This window comes from Indicator indicator, chromosome 4 (genome assembly GCF_027791375.1).
Source record: "Indicator indicator isolate 239-I01 chromosome 4, UM_Iind_1.1, whole genome shotgun sequence".
Classification (NCBI taxonomy): Eukaryota; Metazoa; Chordata; class Aves; order Piciformes; family Indicatoridae; genus Indicator; species Indicator indicator.
Window position 1 is genome coordinate 47,505,827 of NC_072013.1, and position 21,549 is coordinate 47,527,375.

The 21,549-nt window shown below is 40.2% G+C and overlaps 1 protein-coding gene across 2 annotated transcripts in view; it reads right to left on the minus strand.

Moving 5' to 3' along the window:
- RAD51B (RAD51 paralog B) overlaps positions 1 to 21,549 on the minus strand; it is a 379,361-nt gene that overhangs the window by 109,474 nt on the left and 248,338 nt on the right. For both annotated transcript variants that reach the window (XM_054400247.1, XM_054400248.1), the window contains exon 9: positions 20,370 to 20,448. In XM_054400247.1, coding sequence (XP_054256222.1) covers positions 20,370 to 20,448 — 79 coding nt within the window. The remainder of the gene's footprint in view (positions 1 to 20,369; positions 20,449 to 21,549) is intronic.

The window sequence follows — 21,549 nt, forward strand, 5'->3', positions numbered from 1 at the left end:
GCAGTGGGACTTACTCTGAATCACATACATGTATGTGTGCTCAAGAGCACTAAGCTCTGGGTGCCTAGGCATATGTGGCTGCACACACCCTTGTGCAGCCACCTACAGGACCATGAGAAGAACATGAAAGCATGATGTCTCTCTCCATTTACTACTTCTCTGCAGAGAACTTAACACAGTTGACAAATGAAAAATTGTGAGCTTTTTCCTCTCTATAAGTAAAACATGAGCAAGTGTTGCAGGTTCTTAATAGCACATGGGTAACCAGAACTCAGCCTGGTACAGAGGTAACACACGACCTCTGCTGTGTCATGTCCCTGGGAATCTCCAGGATCAACACCTTATTGCTACAACATTTAGTATGACAGAAAAGGATAAAATTGGACAGGGTCAGGGTAGGATATCAGGATAAAACTTATTTCCATAGTAACAATATTGTGCTCTCAAATATTTTATCACCTTTTCAAAAGCGTATTTCTAGGTTTATGGTTGTGAAGACAACTTTTCCATTGTGAACCAAGAGTAAGCACTCTAGTAAGCTGTCCGAGTTTGCAAACACACTAAACCAGGCTTCTTGAAAATAACTTCTATGTCAGAGAAGTTACGAAATGAATATCTGAAACCCATCCTTCTGCCCAGAGTTCTTTGTTTGAATATACCTGGTTTCTTCAAGTTTGAATCAATGGAGGAAAAAGATTGTGTTTTTTGCTATGTTTCAGGTTAAAACTTATGCAAATTGGTAGGGAGGTTAAGGCTGTGTAGTAACATATATTTCTTCACTGAAAGGGTTATCAAACATTGGAGTGGTCTACCCAGGGAAGTAGTGGAGTTGCCATCCCTGGAGGTGTTTAAGCAGCACGTGTACCTGGCGCTTAGGGATGTGGTTTAGTGTTGACCCTTCAGTGCTGGACTGAGGGTTGGACTGGATGATCTTTGAGGTCTCCTCCAACTGGATGTATTCTATGATTCTGTAATTCTGTGATCTAGCAATAAATTTCCTTCCAAGCTAAATAAGTCTATAGTTAAATACTTCTTTGCTTTGTAATTGCTAAAACCAAAAGACTGCAAAAACCTACAGGCTGCGCAGCGTCTGGATCTCACAGGACAAAAGGCATCACGGGAATAGATGCCCCAAACATGGAGATTAGTGCAATGAGTAGTGCAGCTCTGCCCCTAAAGGTGCTGGGGATCAATATGATATCTTTGTTGACAGAGGAAGTAGATTCTGACACATAAAGCTTACTACAAGACAATGTTACAATACAATACAATACCTAATTTTTACTACATCAAGCTACGCAATTATTTCTTTGGTAATTTGCTAGCTGTGACTCAAAGCATGTAAAAATACATAACTGTCTTTTTTTTGTGTGTGTGGAGAGAAGAATACCAGGAACAAGTTTCTTCTTGAAGAAAGCTAATCGAAGCCATCCAAAATTGGTTTTCTCCTCAGAATACTGATAGGTTACTTTAAGACTTAAATTTCTGAAACCCATTAAGCATTTTCACCCATAAGGTGAAAAAGACTTCAGTTTCATACTTTAACCACACCTTATCCCTGGCCAAATTCTAGATGGCTAATTACTTCCAGTTATTTCTGAATGAAGTTTCAATCACCTCTGTTGGAGTCATCAGTATCTAACGTGCTGGGGAGAGGGGAGGAAGTGATCTGTCTGACCATTAGATTTACTGATAGGAAAAAAAAAGCAAAAGAACAGAATAATGTAATTGAAGAGGACAGTAGACCAATTCACTTACAGCAGCATTTGAGGAAGGCCTACAGGAAAGTAGGACACCTAACAGCACCCAAAAGCCTTTGGATCGCTGTATTTCAGCTGTATCGTGCCCTAAGTTTGGCAAGAAGAAATATGGGCAGGAAATGCTAAGAAGATTTCCAGTCCTTCACTTTGATATTCAAATAGTCTTTCTCACAGAACCAGTACACCAAATTAAAACTGATTTATCCTTAAAAAAATCTGTAAAATTTCCAAAAGTTTTTTAGCATCTTTAGTCCAGTTTCAGAGCACTGTGGCAAACAACAAGTGCAGTCAGTGCCAAGGAGGTACAGCATGTGTTCAGGAGAAGAAATCTCATGGAAGAAACATGTCCTGCTGAACTGATTTTCCAGATGACCTGTTATGAATGTGTGATGTAATTTAAGTCAGGCAAAGTGTAAGGGATTACGTATTTAAACCTGTGCTTGCATTGACTCATAAAGCAGGAAAGCCATGAAAATACAAAATTAACTTTGGAAAAAAAATATGCCCAGATAAGGATAAATTTGGCTTTCTGGATAACTGTGCAATACCTGGATTATTTGTGTACATATGCATGGCCTTTAACACTGCAGAAATGGAGCATTCTATGTATAACATTGAACATGTCTCAGTATCTCTGTACATTAGAAAAGAAGATGGAAAACAGGACATGGAGAAATTCTTTTGTCCACTATTACACAAAACTGGCAAGAGTTAGCAGCTGAAGACAGATATCTTGAGACCTCAATCTTAAAATTGTATTTTTCTCAGTATTACTGATTTCTAGGGCGTATTTAAAAGAGCAGTGAACGACTGATGTTGATTGTTGTGGATCATTAGCTAGTCAATCATAGATACGTGCCCTGCTTATACTCATGTACTGTAACAAATATTTGCATGTGGGATGGAAGCACTGTGAAACCATACACCCACAAATATTGCCTCAGTGAACTCTTCCTTTCAAGGCCCATTTCCACTCCCTCTTCCATCTCAGTTCCTCCATTAATCTCCCATTTGCCTTTTAGTTTTGCTTAGATTACAAGTTATCATCGCTAAGCACATGAAAACTGTAACCGAAAACTATCTGTGCTTAAGATAATCACTCAATTTCTAGCTAATGATTTACTGTTTGCTTCACTTCTCCACCCACTGTCCGGCTTTTTTAGGGCAAAGACATAATTTCTTGTATGTTACAGGAGGACTACACACACCAAAGGGGCTAAGCATGCAATAAATAAGATTTAATGGCAAAGGGGATGAATGGAACATTTGAGCATTTTCCCTTCAGCAGAAAACAGTATGTTGCTGCTTTGGTGGCAAAGGCTCCTGTGCCCAGAAGAAGCCAAGAACTGCCTTCTGAGAGGGCCATGCCAGTGGAAGTACTTTTGGCTCAACATGCCCATGATCTGATTCTTCAATGAGACAATTCACTGTCTGTTTCTGGGGAAAGAATGAATGGAGGAGTTAGATCAGTTATCTGAGAGTCTTCAGGATACACTCTGATGGATGATGAAAAGCCTCTAATATGTAATTGAAATACCCCATACCAAAATACTCACATTAAACCTCGGCTGATTACATGCAGGTCTGATAGCTCAGACCTTCAGAACAGGAATTGAATTGTTTATCAGTGAAAGCCAAACTTCTAAAAAAGCTGGCTGCCCACTACGGAGCCTTTATGCTGGGTAAATTAGCTTCAGGAAGAGAATCAAAATGAATTAAAACCACATGGAGATCCACTCTCTTTACCCCCCCTTTTCCCCTTTCCTTTCACTATATGAATCCCCACACCAGGAGACAGAGGCCAGTTCAGTCTAATTTAGTCCAGTGTTTTTGTTTCCTAAAGTCTCAGTCTTGGGTCGAGTCCATTAATAGGCTGCAGCTGATTTTAATCTAGATGAACTCAAGACTTCTCTCTTCTTTGGTTTTAAAAAGATTACAAATTGTGTGTTATATAAATAGAGGGGAAAGGGAAAAAAATCAGAATGAGTAAAAAATCTGCTCTCTATTAGCTGTCCTGCTGAACAAGCCTGTGATTCAAATAAAGATGAGAAATGAGAGTTGTAGGGGGAAACAATACACAACTGAAAGTCTAGTGATACTGCCCCAAGACACACTAGAAAGAGGAGATGCAGTAATATCTGATAGTTACTATTACCATTGTAACAATACAAAAGAGATATTAATGACTCTCCAAAGTGTCAAACCAGATGCCTCAAAGACAGTTCTGATAGCTTGCAGCACTCCTTCCCAGTTAAACTTAAGATCACTTTGATTAGCAAACATGACCTACGTCATGTCTCTCTGGTAGATAGGTGAAATAAGTTGGCCTTAGACCAGCTTCTTGTACATAGTTACGAGTATAAAATAATACCACGATACCCATGTGGACTGATTCAAGCAGGATCTCTGAAAAGATGTGCTGAACCTATAGAAAGTTGCCTCAGATCAGTGCTGAGGTTCCCTGGGAGAAGGAGTGATAAAGAAGTTGTATTGGTATGTTGTCCTCCTGTTCTGGGCTCCTCAGGGTGAGTGAAAGAAGAAACAAAGCCCACGACAACATAATGTAAAATTATTTCTCCTTTTATCTGGAAAACCTCCTCTACATTAGCTCTAACAAGTATGAAAAAGGTAGGGCAAACTAGTCTGCTACAAAAGGTAAATGGGAAAAATATTTTTAGTATGATACAACAACTAAGACACAATAGTCTTCTCACTCTGGTAAAGGATGAGAGAAGAAAATCACTTCCCTATAGTGATGTTTCTCATGACAGCAGATTTTAGATGACAGTCAACAAGGCTGTCAGTACTGCTGTACCTAAGTACTAATATGATTATAGTCAAAATACTTTTGTCTTATTGGTATCAAACCACTCCATGTAGACACCTTTGTTTCTTCTCTACCACACAGAAAGATGGAGAGCTGAATGCTATAATCCTCCTCCACCTCGGAAAGAGCAATATCTTCATCAGCTTTTGAACTACCCAGACGTGGCCCTGCTCACTTCTTAGTACAGTGCGGATTTAGGGTACTTTACCCTAAGTTAGTGTTACATGCTCTCTGCTGCAGGTCTCCCATGTTTTCTTTATTAATTTCATTGTATGCTGATTTTTTAAAACTAACACATTTAAATACAAAATGCTACTATCTGATATTGCTAAGGATCTGAAAATTGCGAATGCCAGTCTTAAATTATTTTAATTTGCGGTGGGAAGGGGATGGGCTTTGGTTTTTTTTTTTTATGCCACCTGAATTCTGCCTGCTTTATGTCACTCTAGAACTCCACACACAGTCATAGGACACTAGATGGCTCAAGACGGAATCCACGAGTTTGTAAATAATTGCAGTAAGATTAAAATATTAAATTCTTCTTAATGCTCAACCTCAATACTAATGCATTAAAAGCTTCTGTGTAGAGGTATCTGATGAACAGCTCATACACAACTGCTCTATTTAAAAATGGCCACTGCCACTGAGGAGCAAAGTCAAAAATGAAGGGAGTGTGAACAGTGAGTGCACTGAGTGTAACTGATCACAGCGTGCTGCAGTCACAGTTCTGGTGGAGAGTAGCAGATTAAAGAGTTACAGAGTTGTCTGTAACAGACTTTTGGTCTTTAACATCACTTGAAAAATATAGGTAAAAACATGCTTTCAGTCCACGCAACCCCCCCACATTTAAGCAAGATTTTAAATGAGCTGTACTTACAAACAAAAGACCCCAGAAGCTGGAATCTTGATGCCATTATGATAACTTAAAAATCTCAAAATAGCATTTGATTCCTCAGAGCATCCATTTCAGAAGTCCAGAAATACTCTTCCTCTGCTTGCTAATGCTCTCATTTTGGGAATTGCACACATCTGTTTTACACAAAGAGACTATATACCTGCATAAAGGAAGAATCACAGCTTTGCCACAGGAAGGAAATACAACAGACATAGTAAAAGTGATAGCAACCAATAATAAACAGTAGATATGCAGGGAAACAGATAGACCTAAAAACAAGAGAAACTACATGATCCTATCAGCTTTACCTGAAGACAACCCCTCATAAGTCTCAACTGCAATGATAAACATGCCTGGATTAAAGGCAGCAATTTTTCACTCTGCTAATGGGGCAAATGTAACTTGGAAGGGGTCTGTATGCAATCACTGGAGCTTTTATTTGTATAACTTTTCTGGAGTTTGAATGTGACTGTATTTGACTGCATGTGGGTGGCTGTAGGACAGGCGGACAGCTGGGTGAAAAACTATGACAAAAGGAATCTTGTCCCATTTCCTGCTTGTGCTTCGTTCACTAATGAGCGCTGCTCTGGGTCGTTCTCAAGATTTCTTCATCTGTTGTCTCGTCTGCAAAAGGGGCACCCCAGCAGTGGAGCTGTTGTCAGCTTGTCTTGAGAGTTTATTCTGCTGCCTCTCACCCCTGCAGCTGTGTGGGATTGTAAGTGACTGGCTGTAAACAACGCCGTATTTCGTGCTTCTTTTTGGATGAGTTGAAGGCCAATCTGAGGCCAGATGTGTTTGCCAGTGTAATCTGTTTCCCATTTCTTGTAATAAATGCATATCTCAACAACTAATAATAAAGTGAAATTGGGATTTATCTGTTGTCTTCTTCAGTGTGATTTGTGTTGGAAAAAGAATGTTAATAAAAGAGTGAAGTCCTCAGTCCCTCCTTTCTTCCTGCAGTGCTTGAAAAAGTTCAGTGAGTGAGTCAACAACCAGGCTGATGAATCTGATGCCATTAGACTCCTCCTATAGCAACCAATATCCCTCTCACTAGTTTGTGGAAACAAAGCCATTTTGCTTCTTTAAGAAACACTCTTTTGCAGTAACACTGCTTCATTTCTTCTTCTTTCAGATCAGATCAAGAAAGTTTCCTCCTGGTAACCCTTTACTATTTTTAGTAGGATTTGTTTTATGAAAGGCTTCTCCCTGTCTGTAGGCAGGTTTCAGCTGTCTCCCACAGCAACAGTTCTGTTATCAAATCCATTACCAAAGCCACGTGAAGAGTGGCACATTTCTCTTCCCCATGTACAGGGTAGATCCCTGTGAGATCCAGTAAGCCTCTATGCACAAAAACCAGTAAACCACACCCTATTTCATTATATCAAAGGGATATCTTTCGATTTATATTGTAAAATGGTATTGAAATAGCTTTCCCCTTCTGAAGAGGTGGAAAGATGAGGCAGCATTGGGAAAAAGAACACTTCAAGGGCTTAGCCTAGCCCCATCCGTTAAAGGCCCACAAGATGTGTGCCGTTGCAGCACAATGCATATAGCTGTGCTCTTCACAATTCTCTCTCTTCCTTCCAGTTAGACCATGGCCATATCCACTCCACTTCTCATATCTACTACAGTGGGACCCTCACTCTCAAGCAAAACCTCTGCTCAAGTCTGTCAGAAATACTCCACCAAGAAGCAATTTTATTAGCATGGCTATGATAGCAGACTTCCAATCCTCTGGTATCTGCTACACAGTCTTTTACATCCTCTGTAAGTTGAAGTAATCATAGATAGGCCGTTAGGTAGGCAGCAAACATATGGGTGATCATAGAAACAGTTTCTATCAAGAAAATCATAGGGTTGTAATTTCTTCAAAAAACCTTTCAGATAAATGAAATGTTACCCCTAAGGAGGTTTTGCCAAGCCCTGTGAGAAAAAGGAAACAAACCAGCATCTACTTCTATTGACAATAAATGTTCCCCAAAAGTACCCCAATGTCTTCATTTGCACAAATGAACGTTACACAGTCAGCCTTGCTAGCTCTGTTCAGCAAATGGGCCACCAAAAACCTAAGTAAATTCTATTTCTTCTCTTCTAACACCCAAGTACAAAAACTGTAACTGCATACATAAACCTCCATGACTGTCATAACTAAGGACAACTGTTTTAGCTGGCACAGAAGACACAATTTATTCCATTAAAACCACTCATGATGATATGTGAGAAGAAAAGCCCTTTTATCTTTTAGGAAATAAATAATTCCTAGAGTTAGCAATTAGGGAAACATAACAAACACAAAACATTTGTGTTTGTAAACTGAGTATATTTGCTGTGGTTTGACTAAGATGTGCTAAATATAACCTTGTATTTTTGTCTTCAAAGAGCCACCACACTATAAGATGCTGGTAATGTAATGAACCCAAGCATGGGCTTAGTCATTGCCCCACTGCTTCATATGGGTTTTCAGCAGTTTACTGCTGGGTGGTCTGACTTCATTCTATTTCTTAATGTTTATCTTCCAGGACATTTAGACTTCCCTCCCCCCCACCCCCTGCATTCTCTGTATTGCACTTAGTGGTTTTACAAAGCCATAATACCAGTAACACAATATGAAGTATTTGTTTTATTTCTTCCTGTATCCAGCATGGTTTTACACACAAAATGATCACCTTCATAATCACAAGCATATAAAATTTAATTCTGTATTCATTGTTTTTTGTATATAGCTGACATAGTATGACTCCTCGAAGAATATTGCTTACACTTGACCCCTCCCAGTAGTTTCATTCTGCCCATTCCCTCTGTATTCTTATCAAATGCTTTCATTCTGACAAGTCAACATGCCCGCAGAAGATTCGCATTAACCAAAACAAGACTATTCTCTCTAATTAAAGTTGTTGTTCTGTCTACAGTAATGTCTGTAGAGCCTTCATAAATCACTAAGCTATGAGAAAGTTTCCAAGCAGTCTTCTGAAATTTGTGTCTTACTCATTGGAGAAAGCAAATCCCTTATCTGAGTGAACCAGGAGAATAGAATTATGAGCGCAATTTGATTCTGGAATTATGGAAATAAGCCCCACAAATCTGTGTCATAAATGAGTGAAAGTGTAATTTTGTGCATCATGCACCTTGGTAACCTGTAAATTAACAAGAAATCAAATGCAGAGGTGCATCTTGAATGTGAAGAAAAAGCTGTTAAGTTTTTGTGGGCTGCTTTCATTTTGTGTCCAGGAATTTTAAAGCATCATATACAAGGATATGAACTCTTTATAGCAGAATCAACATACACACCCACTTTTTTTCAAACATCCCAACACACCATTGCCTCTAATGGGGTGTAAATCTGTTTCTCGAGAGTTTCCTGATATATAGGGATGGCACATGGACTAGAAAAAGCCAGAGTAAGACTAATGCACAGGCAGGCTAAGCAAACTTTCATGATTTCAAGGAATATCTTTAAATCATAACCTGAGCTGATGACATAATCATTGCTTGAGTCATCTGAAAATCTTAAACAATGTCTTTGAGCATGGTAAACTTTGTCCTTAATCTGACAGTGCGTCAGCCTTGTGACTTAAAGGACAGGGAGAGGGACAGTAGGGATTCTGCCATTTCAGCAGACAATTCTATGGGTGGAGCATGAGCAGAAAAATACAGTAAGCCTGACTCAGTCTTCAGCAGATACACTCCTGATGCTTCAGCAACTTTACACTTGGGACACCCGGTGCCTGTCATGCTCAATAAGGAAATGGCATCTCTTACTGTTCTTAATGGTGAGCAACAACGCAAAGGAGGAATCAAATGGCAGAAAAACAGCTAAGCAGAGGAACCATGGTTTAAAAGAGGGTTTCAAAACCTCACATGACCTAAATAAATACTAGCACTGACATATCTGATTTGGGGCTGTCATGCAAAGGGAAACCTAGTCTTTAGATAAACAGTGTCCGCCCTTAACCTCCTGAATTATCAATTTTCCCTGTCTATTACTGCAGAAAGGTTATGCTGCAGTGCCCTGTGCTTCCTCACATTTAAAGTTAGAGTAGCCAAGGGCAGCAAAGACTCCTTCCTCTCTAGCCTGATAGCAGAGTTCTTCCTTCCTTTTGTTCACATGAAGAACAAACACGAAGCTGAACAATAACAGTGGATACTTCATTATGATGCTCTCCTGGGCACTCAGCCCTGGTTAGCATTATCTTACCACTTGGTTTTATTTTGAAGGAAACTGTGAATGGTCCTTTCAATTCCTGGTGTTTCCAGATCAACATTACCTCTGCTTCCTCTGTTTTCAAGTCTCCTTATTTTACAAACAATACGTAGCATTATGGATGGAAAAAAAAAAAAAAAGAAGAAGAAGACATGGAACCATTAAACTAGGAAAACTGCTAGTCTAAGAGGCAGCCAGTAACAGAAAGCCATTTAAACTATCTCTCTCTGAACCAGTTAAGCTACTGATTTTAAGCATTAGGAACAACAAGAAGATTGCCTCACAACAGAAAACAACAACAAATTATTCTCACCAACCCACAGAAACAAGAAAACCAAAACAACTTAATCCTTGTCAACTATTGAAGGAAGTGCAGGAGGGACACAATTTAGGCATGGAGTATACTTTATTTGTAAACATCCAGGCATCTGATCACAATTCCTGAAATCAACATCAGAAGCAGATACCTCCTGTCACATGTTCTGCTTTATAGACAAAAAGGCCTTTAGTCATTCAACAAAAGCCATACCCTCTGATCCATAACAGAGAGGTGGCAAACCTGATTTACCATGGACTTATCACTTGTGCATTCCTGCAGACTTTTACTCTTCTTGAAGAAGTAATTATTTTGGACAATGAAGTGGTTTGAGTTAACCCTTGACAGACACGTTACTAAATTATTACTTGTTTTTCACTCTGGGGGAAGGACTGGTGGTCAAATTTAATGTCAGCTGTGCAGTCCTCTCTGGACTATCAAACCAGGCATCCTCAAGAAGCTACACTGAAAAGAAGTGTCGGTGGATGAAGTTCTTTCTGTGGTGACTAGGAAGGGGAGCAAAGAGGTGCAGACAGATTCATCCTTGGCCAAGGCTCTTTTTCAGCAAAGATCTCTCCACAAGAGACACACTCTTGAACTGAGTGTGAGGCAAGATGGCCTCAATTAGTGCTGTGCTGTCAGCTGCAGACCTCAGGTGGGCCAGCTCATTTACAGCCTCTGCCAGAAGAGAATTGAATCTGCAGATTCGGGTTGTGTACCGAAATTTGCTGCGCCCTTTAGTGATACAGAAGTAAGTGGTATCGTTCCTGAGTCCAGACAGCTGGGACTAGCTGGAGGGACACCTTTCTCTTCTCATGCTCAGACATTATAGCGGAATTCAGTTTGTTCTACACTGGAGAAATCTGGACTTGCCCTGACTTCTGGCCACTGCTTAGGAACCTTTCATAGGGCACGACAAATCTCCCAAAGGAAAACTAAACAGTGCCTCATGGAGCTTTTTGGCCTTGCTGCTGCTACTGCATGTGGAAGGCTATGGGTCATTATATGACCCACCAGCTATGACCACTGACTCCTAGTTCAGCCTAATGCACACTGGAGAGAAAAAAGGGGATAAAATCTGTTTCTCAAGGAAAAGAAAGTAATACCGGATGAATAAAAATTAGCTCTGTTAAACTCCAATAGAGTCCTATTCAGTATTACCCAGCTGGAAAGACTGTTGTGATGAAACAAGGCCACAAAGTAAGTTGTAGGAGAAGGCGGGCTGAAAGGCAAAGAAACAACATACCTTTGAGCCCTGGTGTGCACAGTATGAGGCCCTACCTCTGTATCAGATATGAACTATCAAAGTTATGCTTTAACCACCCTCATTTAGAGGGTTTGGCTTTTGCTTACCACATTAGAATACATTGGCTTGATTTTCAAAGGTAACAAGCACCTACAGCTCCCACTGACTTCAGTGACAGCTGCAGCTCTGAAAATCAATTTACGATAGTTTGCATATTAAGAAAAACGGAAGGAAAATAAAGGCCTTTTGTGTGGATACGAAGAGTTTAAACACTGCTGATGGGTGGTATATGAGTCCCTTCCCTTTTCAAATGAATTTCACTTCATGTTTTGTTTGGTTTTCCTGTTGATGCATCCTGCACCCTCCAGTGCTAAGCTGGTGGGATCCCACATACTTTTCCTGGCATGTGGTGTTTAAAATAAGAGACCTTAGCAATCGGATATCCTCAACACTTCCAGCTATTGAACACCATCATGAGTACTCTGATCCAATTTCAGAGCAGAAAAGAAAAGATATATAAGAATATTCTCCCTGTGCTGGTACAGGGCAGACAAAAGAAAACTAAGCAAACAGGATGTTGTGCTCCTTGGTGAACTTCAGCAAATGGCCACAGCAGACAGGATACAGTCTACAAACTCACAGCTGCAATGTATGTGCCTAGCTGCTCAATACCTCATCTTGGTTAATTCTCTTGCAGTGCAAATATGGCACGAGAAAGTGAAAGGTGTACCATGAAGCCCCCACCTAATATGCCTCAAGACTGAAGTCCTTCATCAAACACACGCAGCCTGAAGGAGGAACATGATGTTTTCTACATGCTACTAAGCAAAACAGTCTCATCCCTAAACACACTCAGAACATCTTCAGGAGTGCAGTGCTTGGTGTTTAAGACTGAGGACTTGACCTTGCTTATCCTAAGCTTACTCACTTAATAGTAAGGCACATCCCAGAGGTTTCCACGACAGCACACAGCCCTCTGAGAATCACCCCGTTGCAGACTGCTTGATAGTACTCTAATAGTCGCACGACATTTTCCACATCGCTTTTACATCTCTGCTGTTGCTTCTGGACAGTGCACCTTCATAGCCCATTGGTTTTGGCCTGGTAGGCCCAGATGAAGGTCTGAGCCTAGTTTGTGAGAGTATTCATTCTAGCTGAATACCTTTTGTACATATTTGTAAATAGAATTTCCATTTAAACATCCAAACAGTGTGGAGCATTTTTATCTTACTCCTTGGGAAGAGGTAAAAATCTTTTTTGTCCTTTTGCCTTGGGCAGTTTGTGGCTGAAAACTTGGACAACTATATAGGAGCTGGTTTCTGTAATGGAAAAGGTAGTAAATTGAAACGAAAAGGAGATTCAGTGGATAATAAAGTAAAATCTCTTGTTGAACCATCAATTGTAGCATCATCTTCCTCTGCTTTGTCTTCACCCATGCATTCATGCATGCACTGCCTTGCCTCAGCTGAGCACTAATGTAGGCGCTCCAGGAGTTACTGAGTTGGCAAACCAAGGAACAGCCAGGGCTCACAGACCATGCTCTAACTGCTGACTAAACTTTTGCCTCTCTCTTCTCTGCAACTCTTGGTTAACTCAATCTCGCCCTGGAAGTTAACCTCAGAAATTTTCCAGGGGGCTTCAGAGAACTGTAGATTCTGCTTTCATTACAATGTAAGGAGGAAAAGAACTACAACAATCATTAAAACTATGCTTAGAACTTCAAACAAACATTACAGAAAATACAGTAACCAATGTTATTAGTTTTAGGGACTGACTAATGAGAAAAACCTTTTGAAGTAAGAACTTGTTGGGGTGGTTTATCACATGTGTGTCTGTTTCTATGAAAGTTTGATAGATTCCTGTTCCTTCTTAGCAAGACAAATTTAAGCTTACATGGTAATACCATTTAAATTTGTGGTTATTCCACTTTAGAGACAGAAAAAGTCTACACAACAGATGCAGAAATACATGAGGTTGTTCCAGGTGTATTAATTCTGGAAACAGAGAAAGTTTCAAAGGGAAACAGCAATGGGGCCAAAGCAGCAGCAGCCCTATTTGCAAAGCATTGTTCCTGTGCTAATAAGCCCCACCTCAGGCAAAGTTTTCTCGTTTAGATTAAGTGCTATTCAAATGTGCCTATACAGACAGGGCTGCACTCTGGAAACTTTCAGGTTTAAGACGTAGGTAACTGTTGGATCTCCACAACACTTTCCCCTCCCAACCACAGGCAACAATAAAGTATCCAGCATTTCTCTTTGGCAGCCAGGGTGTATGCTCAGAGATTTTGTAAGATTTTAAGATGGAGAATACATAAAGTCCCACAGTTAAAGAAAAATTGCATGTATTACCAAGGTTAAGTCATCTGGCTCACAATCCTCTATTGCTTGCTATCATTTTACAAGATAAAATGACAATAGTGATCATTTCACCAAACATGCCAGTGGTGAAGCCAGAAGAGGAGAGCCAGGGAGCCTTTGAGGACAGTAAAAGAAATTGTGTCTATGTGAGAAAGGGATAAATCATAGCAAGACTTAGCCCCTTCTACTTTCATAAGCTGCACACAAATGCATGAAACTTTACTCTGGCTGAAAGCCATGGTCCATCTTAGGTAGATTTGACCTTATTCTACAAATCTGTATCTTGAAAGATGTAACACCTTCTATGTTAAATTCAGGCAATTATTAGTAGAGTCTTGATCTTCTATGACAACATTCAGTTCCCAGTCACAAATCACAAGATACAACCTCTAATCAACAGACAACTTCACTCCTCATGTTAAAAGCCTTTTGGAAAAAAAGGCCATTTGCTTTATCACTGTGCTGAAAACAGAGGGGAGCAGTCCACTTTGATCAGGAATTCATTGAAGGGGGACTAGCAAGGAGATTTCTCTGAAGTGAGACCATATTGTCCCAGGAAGCTTATGTCAGGCTTGAAAAGAGAAGAACGTCTTTGCAAATACGTACATACACTCTTAAGCTCCTTGTTTTAACAACACTATATTAAAACAAATTAGTTTTGATTCACACTCATGTAAATGACAACAGATTTGACACAGTACTTGCAGTAAGTTTTTGTCTTATTACATTGAGTAAAACTTAAGAAAGATGAAATGCTGGCACTTCAGTTGCAATCTAGCAAAGCATTTAGGAATATGTTTGGCTTTCAGAGCAAGAAAGCAGTGTTGTATCTTTAGAATCTTTATGTATGTATTCAGAAATAAGCAGATAATTCAATACTTTGTGCTAAACTGGACTTATCCAGCATAATAACCTTCCATAAATGAAGCTCATAGCAAAATTATGGCCAAAGCCTTTATTAATCTGTTGCCTATCTACTATGCCACAAGAAAGATCATGCTTGTAAACAGAAACATTTAAAGTCATAGAAAAGATGCAGTTTGTTTTGTTTCTACTAGATCTAAAGCCAAGATGTCTCCAGCCTTCCTTCACAATTAAAGTATTTTCCCTCCAACTCTCTTGATTACCATTTATAATTGTTTTTGCATCTCTGCTTTGGTTCTCTGGACTCCTTCATTTGACAGCCATGGAGTCCAGCTACTCCAGCGAGACTTTGCCAATGCTGCTGCAGAGCAGTAGTGCGATTCTCACAAAGTCACCTAATGAGGACACCCTCACTCAGGTCAGGTTCACCAACCTATTCCTCAAAATCTCATGAGCTGGCTAAACGTAAGGACATTTTTGCTGATGCCTGCTACATCTGTATGGGTGATTTTGCTGGTGTTGGGATGGTGGGAGTCTTACTTTTTTCACATTCCTTACTGCCAGGACAGATCTAGCCCACAAAAGGATCACGCTTTTTTGCTCTCATTATTACAAACCTGTTAGAAATAGCATGAGGCTTTCAGTGTCCTGTGGGGAATACAGGAAAAACAGTTCCACACCCCACAGAGATCCTAACAATGATCAGTTCATCTTTATCCCTCCAATAGGGCTGAAAATCACCAGTGGCACTGCAAATCTGTTACCATCTCAATAGCAATGCACAACTTTATTCCCATTAATCTGTCTTCCATCCATTCAAACATCAAGTACAACCCTGCTTAATTTTACAGATTATATCCATGTTGCTCCAGACAAAGGTCACTTTATAGTTACAGTTCTTCAACTGAATAAAAGCTTTTGATGCAGTAAATCATTGTCTCTCACTGTTGAAACTCACACAATACAATACAAATAATGCTGCCCTTTCTTTCAGAATTCCTTTTCTATCTCACTACTTGTTTCTTTACAAAATAAAATGAGCCACTTTTCACTTGCTTCAGCCATATAAATTAGTTTTGCACTTTGGAGATGGTTTTCCAACATTGCACTAGAAACCCAGACCTATGCTGTTTTGAGGTCAAAATGAACCTCTTTCATTACATTAGCAATAAATGAAATGCAATGTACTAGATTTAACTGTTCATAGACCTTTCCCCTCTTACTACTATGAAACTTAAATCCTGGGACACTCTCTTCTGAGCATCACATATCTTTTGTTTCTACTTACCAGAAGTTATCTGTCTAAAAGAGACATTACAGGCAAGGTGTGCACACAGACACATGTGCAGTGAAAAAGAGGGCAGGAGAAAGAGTGGATTAATCAACTAAACATCCAGTCCTGCTGGCACAAAAATCAAACTCTTCCCTTTAGCAATACAAGGTATTCTGTCCTTTCTCTGGGTAGTGAGGGGAGCCAGTCAGCATGAGACACAGAAGTTTAGAGGTTAAATTTGCTGATAGTTACAACTTTCTTTGAAAAGGAGGAATAAAATATATCAGGATAAATCTTAATGTCAAATACACTCATACAAAATGGCAACCACTTAACGGTAACAGTGCTTAATTTAGCACTGAAGGTCGTAACAAGGAGTGAGCCCAAAAGCTGAAGGCACGCAAATTCTAGTCTGAAATATAGAACAACTATTTAGCAGCAAGGTAGCTACAACTTGAAAATGCTGTCAGGGCAAACTAGGAACTGTCATTTCTTGATATCTTCAAATAAAAGTGAATGCCTTTCTAAAATACACAATCCAGTGTAATGTGAGTTATTGGGTACTTAAAGGAAATGTGTATGATATACAGGAGATCAGTATGGATGAACTGCTGGATCCACCCATTTTTAAACCATACGAAACTGAAAAGAAATCATTAACTCAAAAGGAAGCCCTAGCTCACTAGAATTATTTGCCTTATGTTTTCAGTGCTTCTGAGCTCTTTCAGTGAAGAGCAACATTAATCACCTGATTAAAGTCCCAATAGACTGTCCAACTGGCAACTAGCCACCATGTTCCCTGTCTTCTTTTGCAGCATCATCCTCTTGGTAACAGAGGACATTTACTTAGGTGACATGGAATGGACTTACTTCAACAAACATCGAAGCCATCAGTTGCTAACAGCTAGCTAGGCTCTGTTGCTAGCTTGTACTTAAGCTCCAGAAGGCTGCTGCTTCTAAGGTAGACTCAGACAATCATTCACAGAATACAGCTTTAAAATGACATCAGCTTATTCAGCATGCCTTCTGTGTGCATGACAAAGTGGCACCTTCTACTTCAGCTGACATAAACCAGTATATGCTACATTCACCTTCAGTGACTCTACAGCGAGGCAAGAACAGCCCTGACTGATACACCAAGAACAGAAGTACCAGCTAATAATTTCCAGTCCAAACCAGAGATCTTATCTCTGGCAATGAGAAAATAATCTTGTGACATACACTGTTAATCAAGCAGATCTGGAACTTTTTAACTGTTCCTTTTATTAACAGCATCGCTTCATTCACTTCAACTACTACATTGAATTGGGGAAGCAATAGCAAGGCCTCAAACTGAATATACAAACAGACAGTAAAACTTCCAATATTTTGCAGTGCTTAGGTGCCTCTCTAAGATCTATACAAACCAAAGACCAGCTGTCAGACTGAATTTTACACTCACAATTCAGGTTCCTTACAGAGCCACGCTGTACAGCACTGCAGGACATTACATGACATTGCATTGCAACGTAAGGGCAACAGAGAAAGCTTTGGGTTTGCACTCCATCTCCTCCACAGCACAAAGCATACTGAAGCAATGAAAGGAGAGTGAAGGCTGACTTCCCTTGCTAAATCTCTGACTGGCCAATCTCACTTTCCAATCATAATTTCTCTAGTCTGTGAGTAGAAATAAAACAATTAGTGAATAAATGTACTATTTTAATCCCTGAACACTTCAAGTTTATAAAAGCAAAGAAGTTTTCTCTGTGAAACCTTTGGGCAGCCTGGAGCTCTTCTCTAACAAAAAAAAAAAAGAGGCACAGTTATGCATTCACGAGGATCTCCTCAGAACACTTCTGTGCTTGCACTGAGGCCATGAGATGCAAAGATACCAGGGAAACAGAGCACCGATTTACATTGACAAAGAGGATTTTGATACACTCCTCCAAGTGGGGCAGCATTACCATCTTAATAGCCTTTTGCTCTCAGCCCTCTTCCTGAGGACGCTGGAAATTTCTGCGAATGGAGAACAGTTCCGCTTCCCATTTTAACAGCAACAATAGCAGAAGGGCTCCTTAAACTGCATCAAATAGCAGCCTGTGAAATCCCTAACTAGCCCCACTGCCTCTCCTGCCGTTTTATTATCCTCCAGTCCACAGAACAAAGAGGGGGAGCTCCTCCTCATTTTTAGCCTATTCCACACATCCTAATCCCTCAGAGGTGGCAATGGAAATTGCTTGTGGAACTGTTAAATCACACTTTCACTTTGTCTTTCATTCCCCATTCACCCTCGCTAATCAAGGAGTTGCCAGCCACATTTTCCGATATCAATTTGTTTATGGCCTATTGGTTAATGGTCCTGGGATGGGACCCCCTGAGTAAAACGAAAGAATCCTGGGCACTTCAGCCAGCTGCTGCTTCTCACCAGTTCCCACACCCATCCACTTGTTCCCATCAGCCACCCTGAATGTGCTTACCTCCTGACACCAACTGAATTAAACAACAAAGCCTGAATGGGAAAGCTGCCTTTGCAATCAGGCTGCAGGACAGATTCCATTTGTTAGTGCTATACGATGTCCCTCAAGCAGCAACACAGGGACACTCCCTCACTGGCTGACCTGTGGTCAATTGCCTTACCGACATTTTACTGTGCATCCAGCTTCCCTTTGGAAAGGAGCACCACCTACAACTCTCACGAAACCCCTAGCCTCTCTTACACAAAGCAGCCTGATGTCACCCTCTGCATCTTATCCAAAACACCCATTTCCAGTTTATTTGCTCACTTCCTCTCCACAGGAATACTGATCACTGAAATGTGGGATGGGGACATGCAGTTATTTACTTTGTGCAACTCAGTGAGCTGGCTTCGGTGTAAGTGCTCACGAGTTTCTGTAAAATAGTCTGGGGCATGTTATGAGGGGAACCATATCCTCCCTTAACTACCTATCTTAGAGGAAAATACCTAAAATGGAAACTGTACAAAAAATGCCTGGTACTAAGACAGCATTTACTCAGAGATATCCAAACCTGTTTTTAGAAAAGTCATGAATGATGTTTTAAATGTGCATCTCAGAAACACATGGATAAAGAGAAAAGTGTTACTGCCATACTCCTGTCAGAGTCCTACCCCCCATCACCGTGGTATGTTACAAGATCCATTTTGTCTTTAAAGGTAGGGTGCAGTCCTTGGACAGCTATACTTGCGTGTCACAGCAAAGAACTGAAACAAGTAAAGATCCTCTCTATTTCTGAAATGGGAAATCTTTCTCAGAGTTTTACCACATTAATGCTTGAGGACAGAGAAGAGATTGCCTATTTTTACAACTACCAGAAAAATCTCTGCAACTGAGAAGATACTTGAGTTAGAAAAGTAGCTTGTGTTCTGTCCTATATTGAACCAAAACTTGCATGCCATCTCAGTTTGAACTAATAAAAATTGTTTCTAGTTCCTGTAGCCTTTTTAAAATTACTGATACCAAATAAAGCAGATCAAATTCCCAAAATGTCATCTAAGAATACACTGGGTGTAGTATCCAAAGGCTTAGGAAACACCAGATGCACCCCCACACTATCATTACGTGGATCTGTAAAATGGAAGGAAAAATGGCACCATAAACCATTTTTGTTTCGTTTCCCTACACCAAGTATCACCAGAGATGTAAGCATATTTAATCATTAGCAAATGCAACTAAGTTGTTAGACTCATACAGCCTATTTGAAGGTGAGAAATGGGCTATTAGAATGAAGAGAACTGTTCTCATTTCTTGAAGTGTTGCAGTGCTTTATGAGATCAGTGATTCTCAATCACTGGAACCTGAAAAACAGTGATGCCCACTTTCCTTAATGTGATGGTTGCATGTAAGAATGTATCCTCTGAACACAAAGTGACAGGTGCTGATGAGTTTTAATTACTCTGAAAAACTGATACACCAGTCAGAAGCCAGACTGCATAACAGACAGCAATTCAGCAAAAGTGGTCTATGAATGCCTGTCAAAAAAGTATGGGCATTAAAGGAATATTTATTAGGGTAAGTGGGGAAAAGAACGGAAGAGTTAAACTTCCATTTCTGCAGTGGTCTGACAGTACATGGTTTAGGACATGACCACAAAGAACCTTAGTTCCCTGCCATTATGGTAGTAATATCCAGCTTTTCGGTACATTACCTCATATCCTAGAGAATGTGAGGATTATTTAAGACCATGGGGTATTAGCATTAAAAATTATCACAAAAATAAGGATCAGATATTAATTTCCTGTATTTTTATTGATGTCAAACCATTTGCTAAAGAAGAATCATTTATTAGAGCAAGCTATTAATGATAGATAGGTATGTTTCTTCCAGAGAAATCTATCCCAGAGGAGCGATGTTGTCAGAACAACTCTACTTTGAAGGAAAACAGGGAGCCTGGATTAATAATTTCAAGGCTCATTCTTAGGCCCATGGGAGTATGTAACAACTAATTTAGTATAATCCAAGACAAAAGAGTGAATGCAGCAGAAGGCTGACCTTGTCAAGCAGACTGTTTAAATGTGTGGGGTTCTAATTAAGTATGAACACTGCCATTTTCAGAAATGGTTGCTGTTATCTACATTCAGCCTGCTTAAAATACTAATTGCAAAGGCAAAACAATCAATGCTCTGGTCCCTTACCTTGAAGAACCAAGCCAGATTTTTCGATGTTGTAGAAAAAAGCAGAGAATGGAGCTACAGGGGATTTAGCAACCAGGAGCTGCAAAACAAAGAAACAATACATAAGTATACATCTTTATAACATACTGATCAGAGCTCAAATTCATACAATAATCTCACTGGATTTAACTTGAAGAAGTAGTGAAGCATACCGCAAAAATAACAAGGTAGTTATTGATCTAGCCCTCTCACTACTAAGTAGTTCAGGTGTTCTAATACATATGCAGAGATCATCCTTCAATTTTAAAAGGATTCACAGGTCCTAAAAACCAGCTCATGAAAACAACAATTTTGCTTGAACATTGGCATCCTGTGAAGCTTCACCAATCCTATTGTTTTGGGCAGTTGCACTCAGACAACCTTGAGCAAAACTGCAACTGCCTCTGCATAACACAATTTTAATCGCCATTAGCCATTCCACAGATATGCCCCCTTGGCTTCTCCAAGAACGCCACCCCTTGTCTTCCTTCTGCCCCTCCCCCCCTGTGGTTCACCACATGAGAGAGGATAACATGCCATGACAACTATCTGGATGTCCTCCTTTGCAAAAGAGGTAATGACCAAGTCAAGTTTTATTCAAGGATCTTGTCCTTAAGGTATCAAAATAGGAATCGGAATTCCCTCAGGATGTATAGCGCAATTGAATTTATCTTGGCATTTGGGTGTGCTGGCCTGGTGCTCCATAGCCAAGCCAGAAATATCCACCACGCAGGAACTGTCCTCTGTGGAAGATCAGCTGCAGCAGAGCTCTGGAGACAAAGAAATGGGTCTGCTGGCAGGGTATAGGCTGTGGGACCTACAGTACCAAACTCACACAGATGCACCAGGATTTATTGCTTCGTTGTTTGATTTTTGCTCACTGCTGAGGACTCCTCCCTTGCAGCTTTGCCTCAAAATAACACCCATTCTGCAACCTACACAAAAGTGACATTTTAATGATAAATTTAATAAGCTCTGCTCAGACTGTAATCAGCACAAACACTCATCTAACGGTCCCCATGTGGGCCCTGCAGAAGACATTGACAGCAGTGTCTTGAGAGCTTGCTGCTGCTCTCTGGCACACAGATGCTAACAAAGCTGAAACACGTTTCTCTGCTCACCTCTTCCGGAGCTAGAAAAGGTCAGGAACTGGAAACTGGCA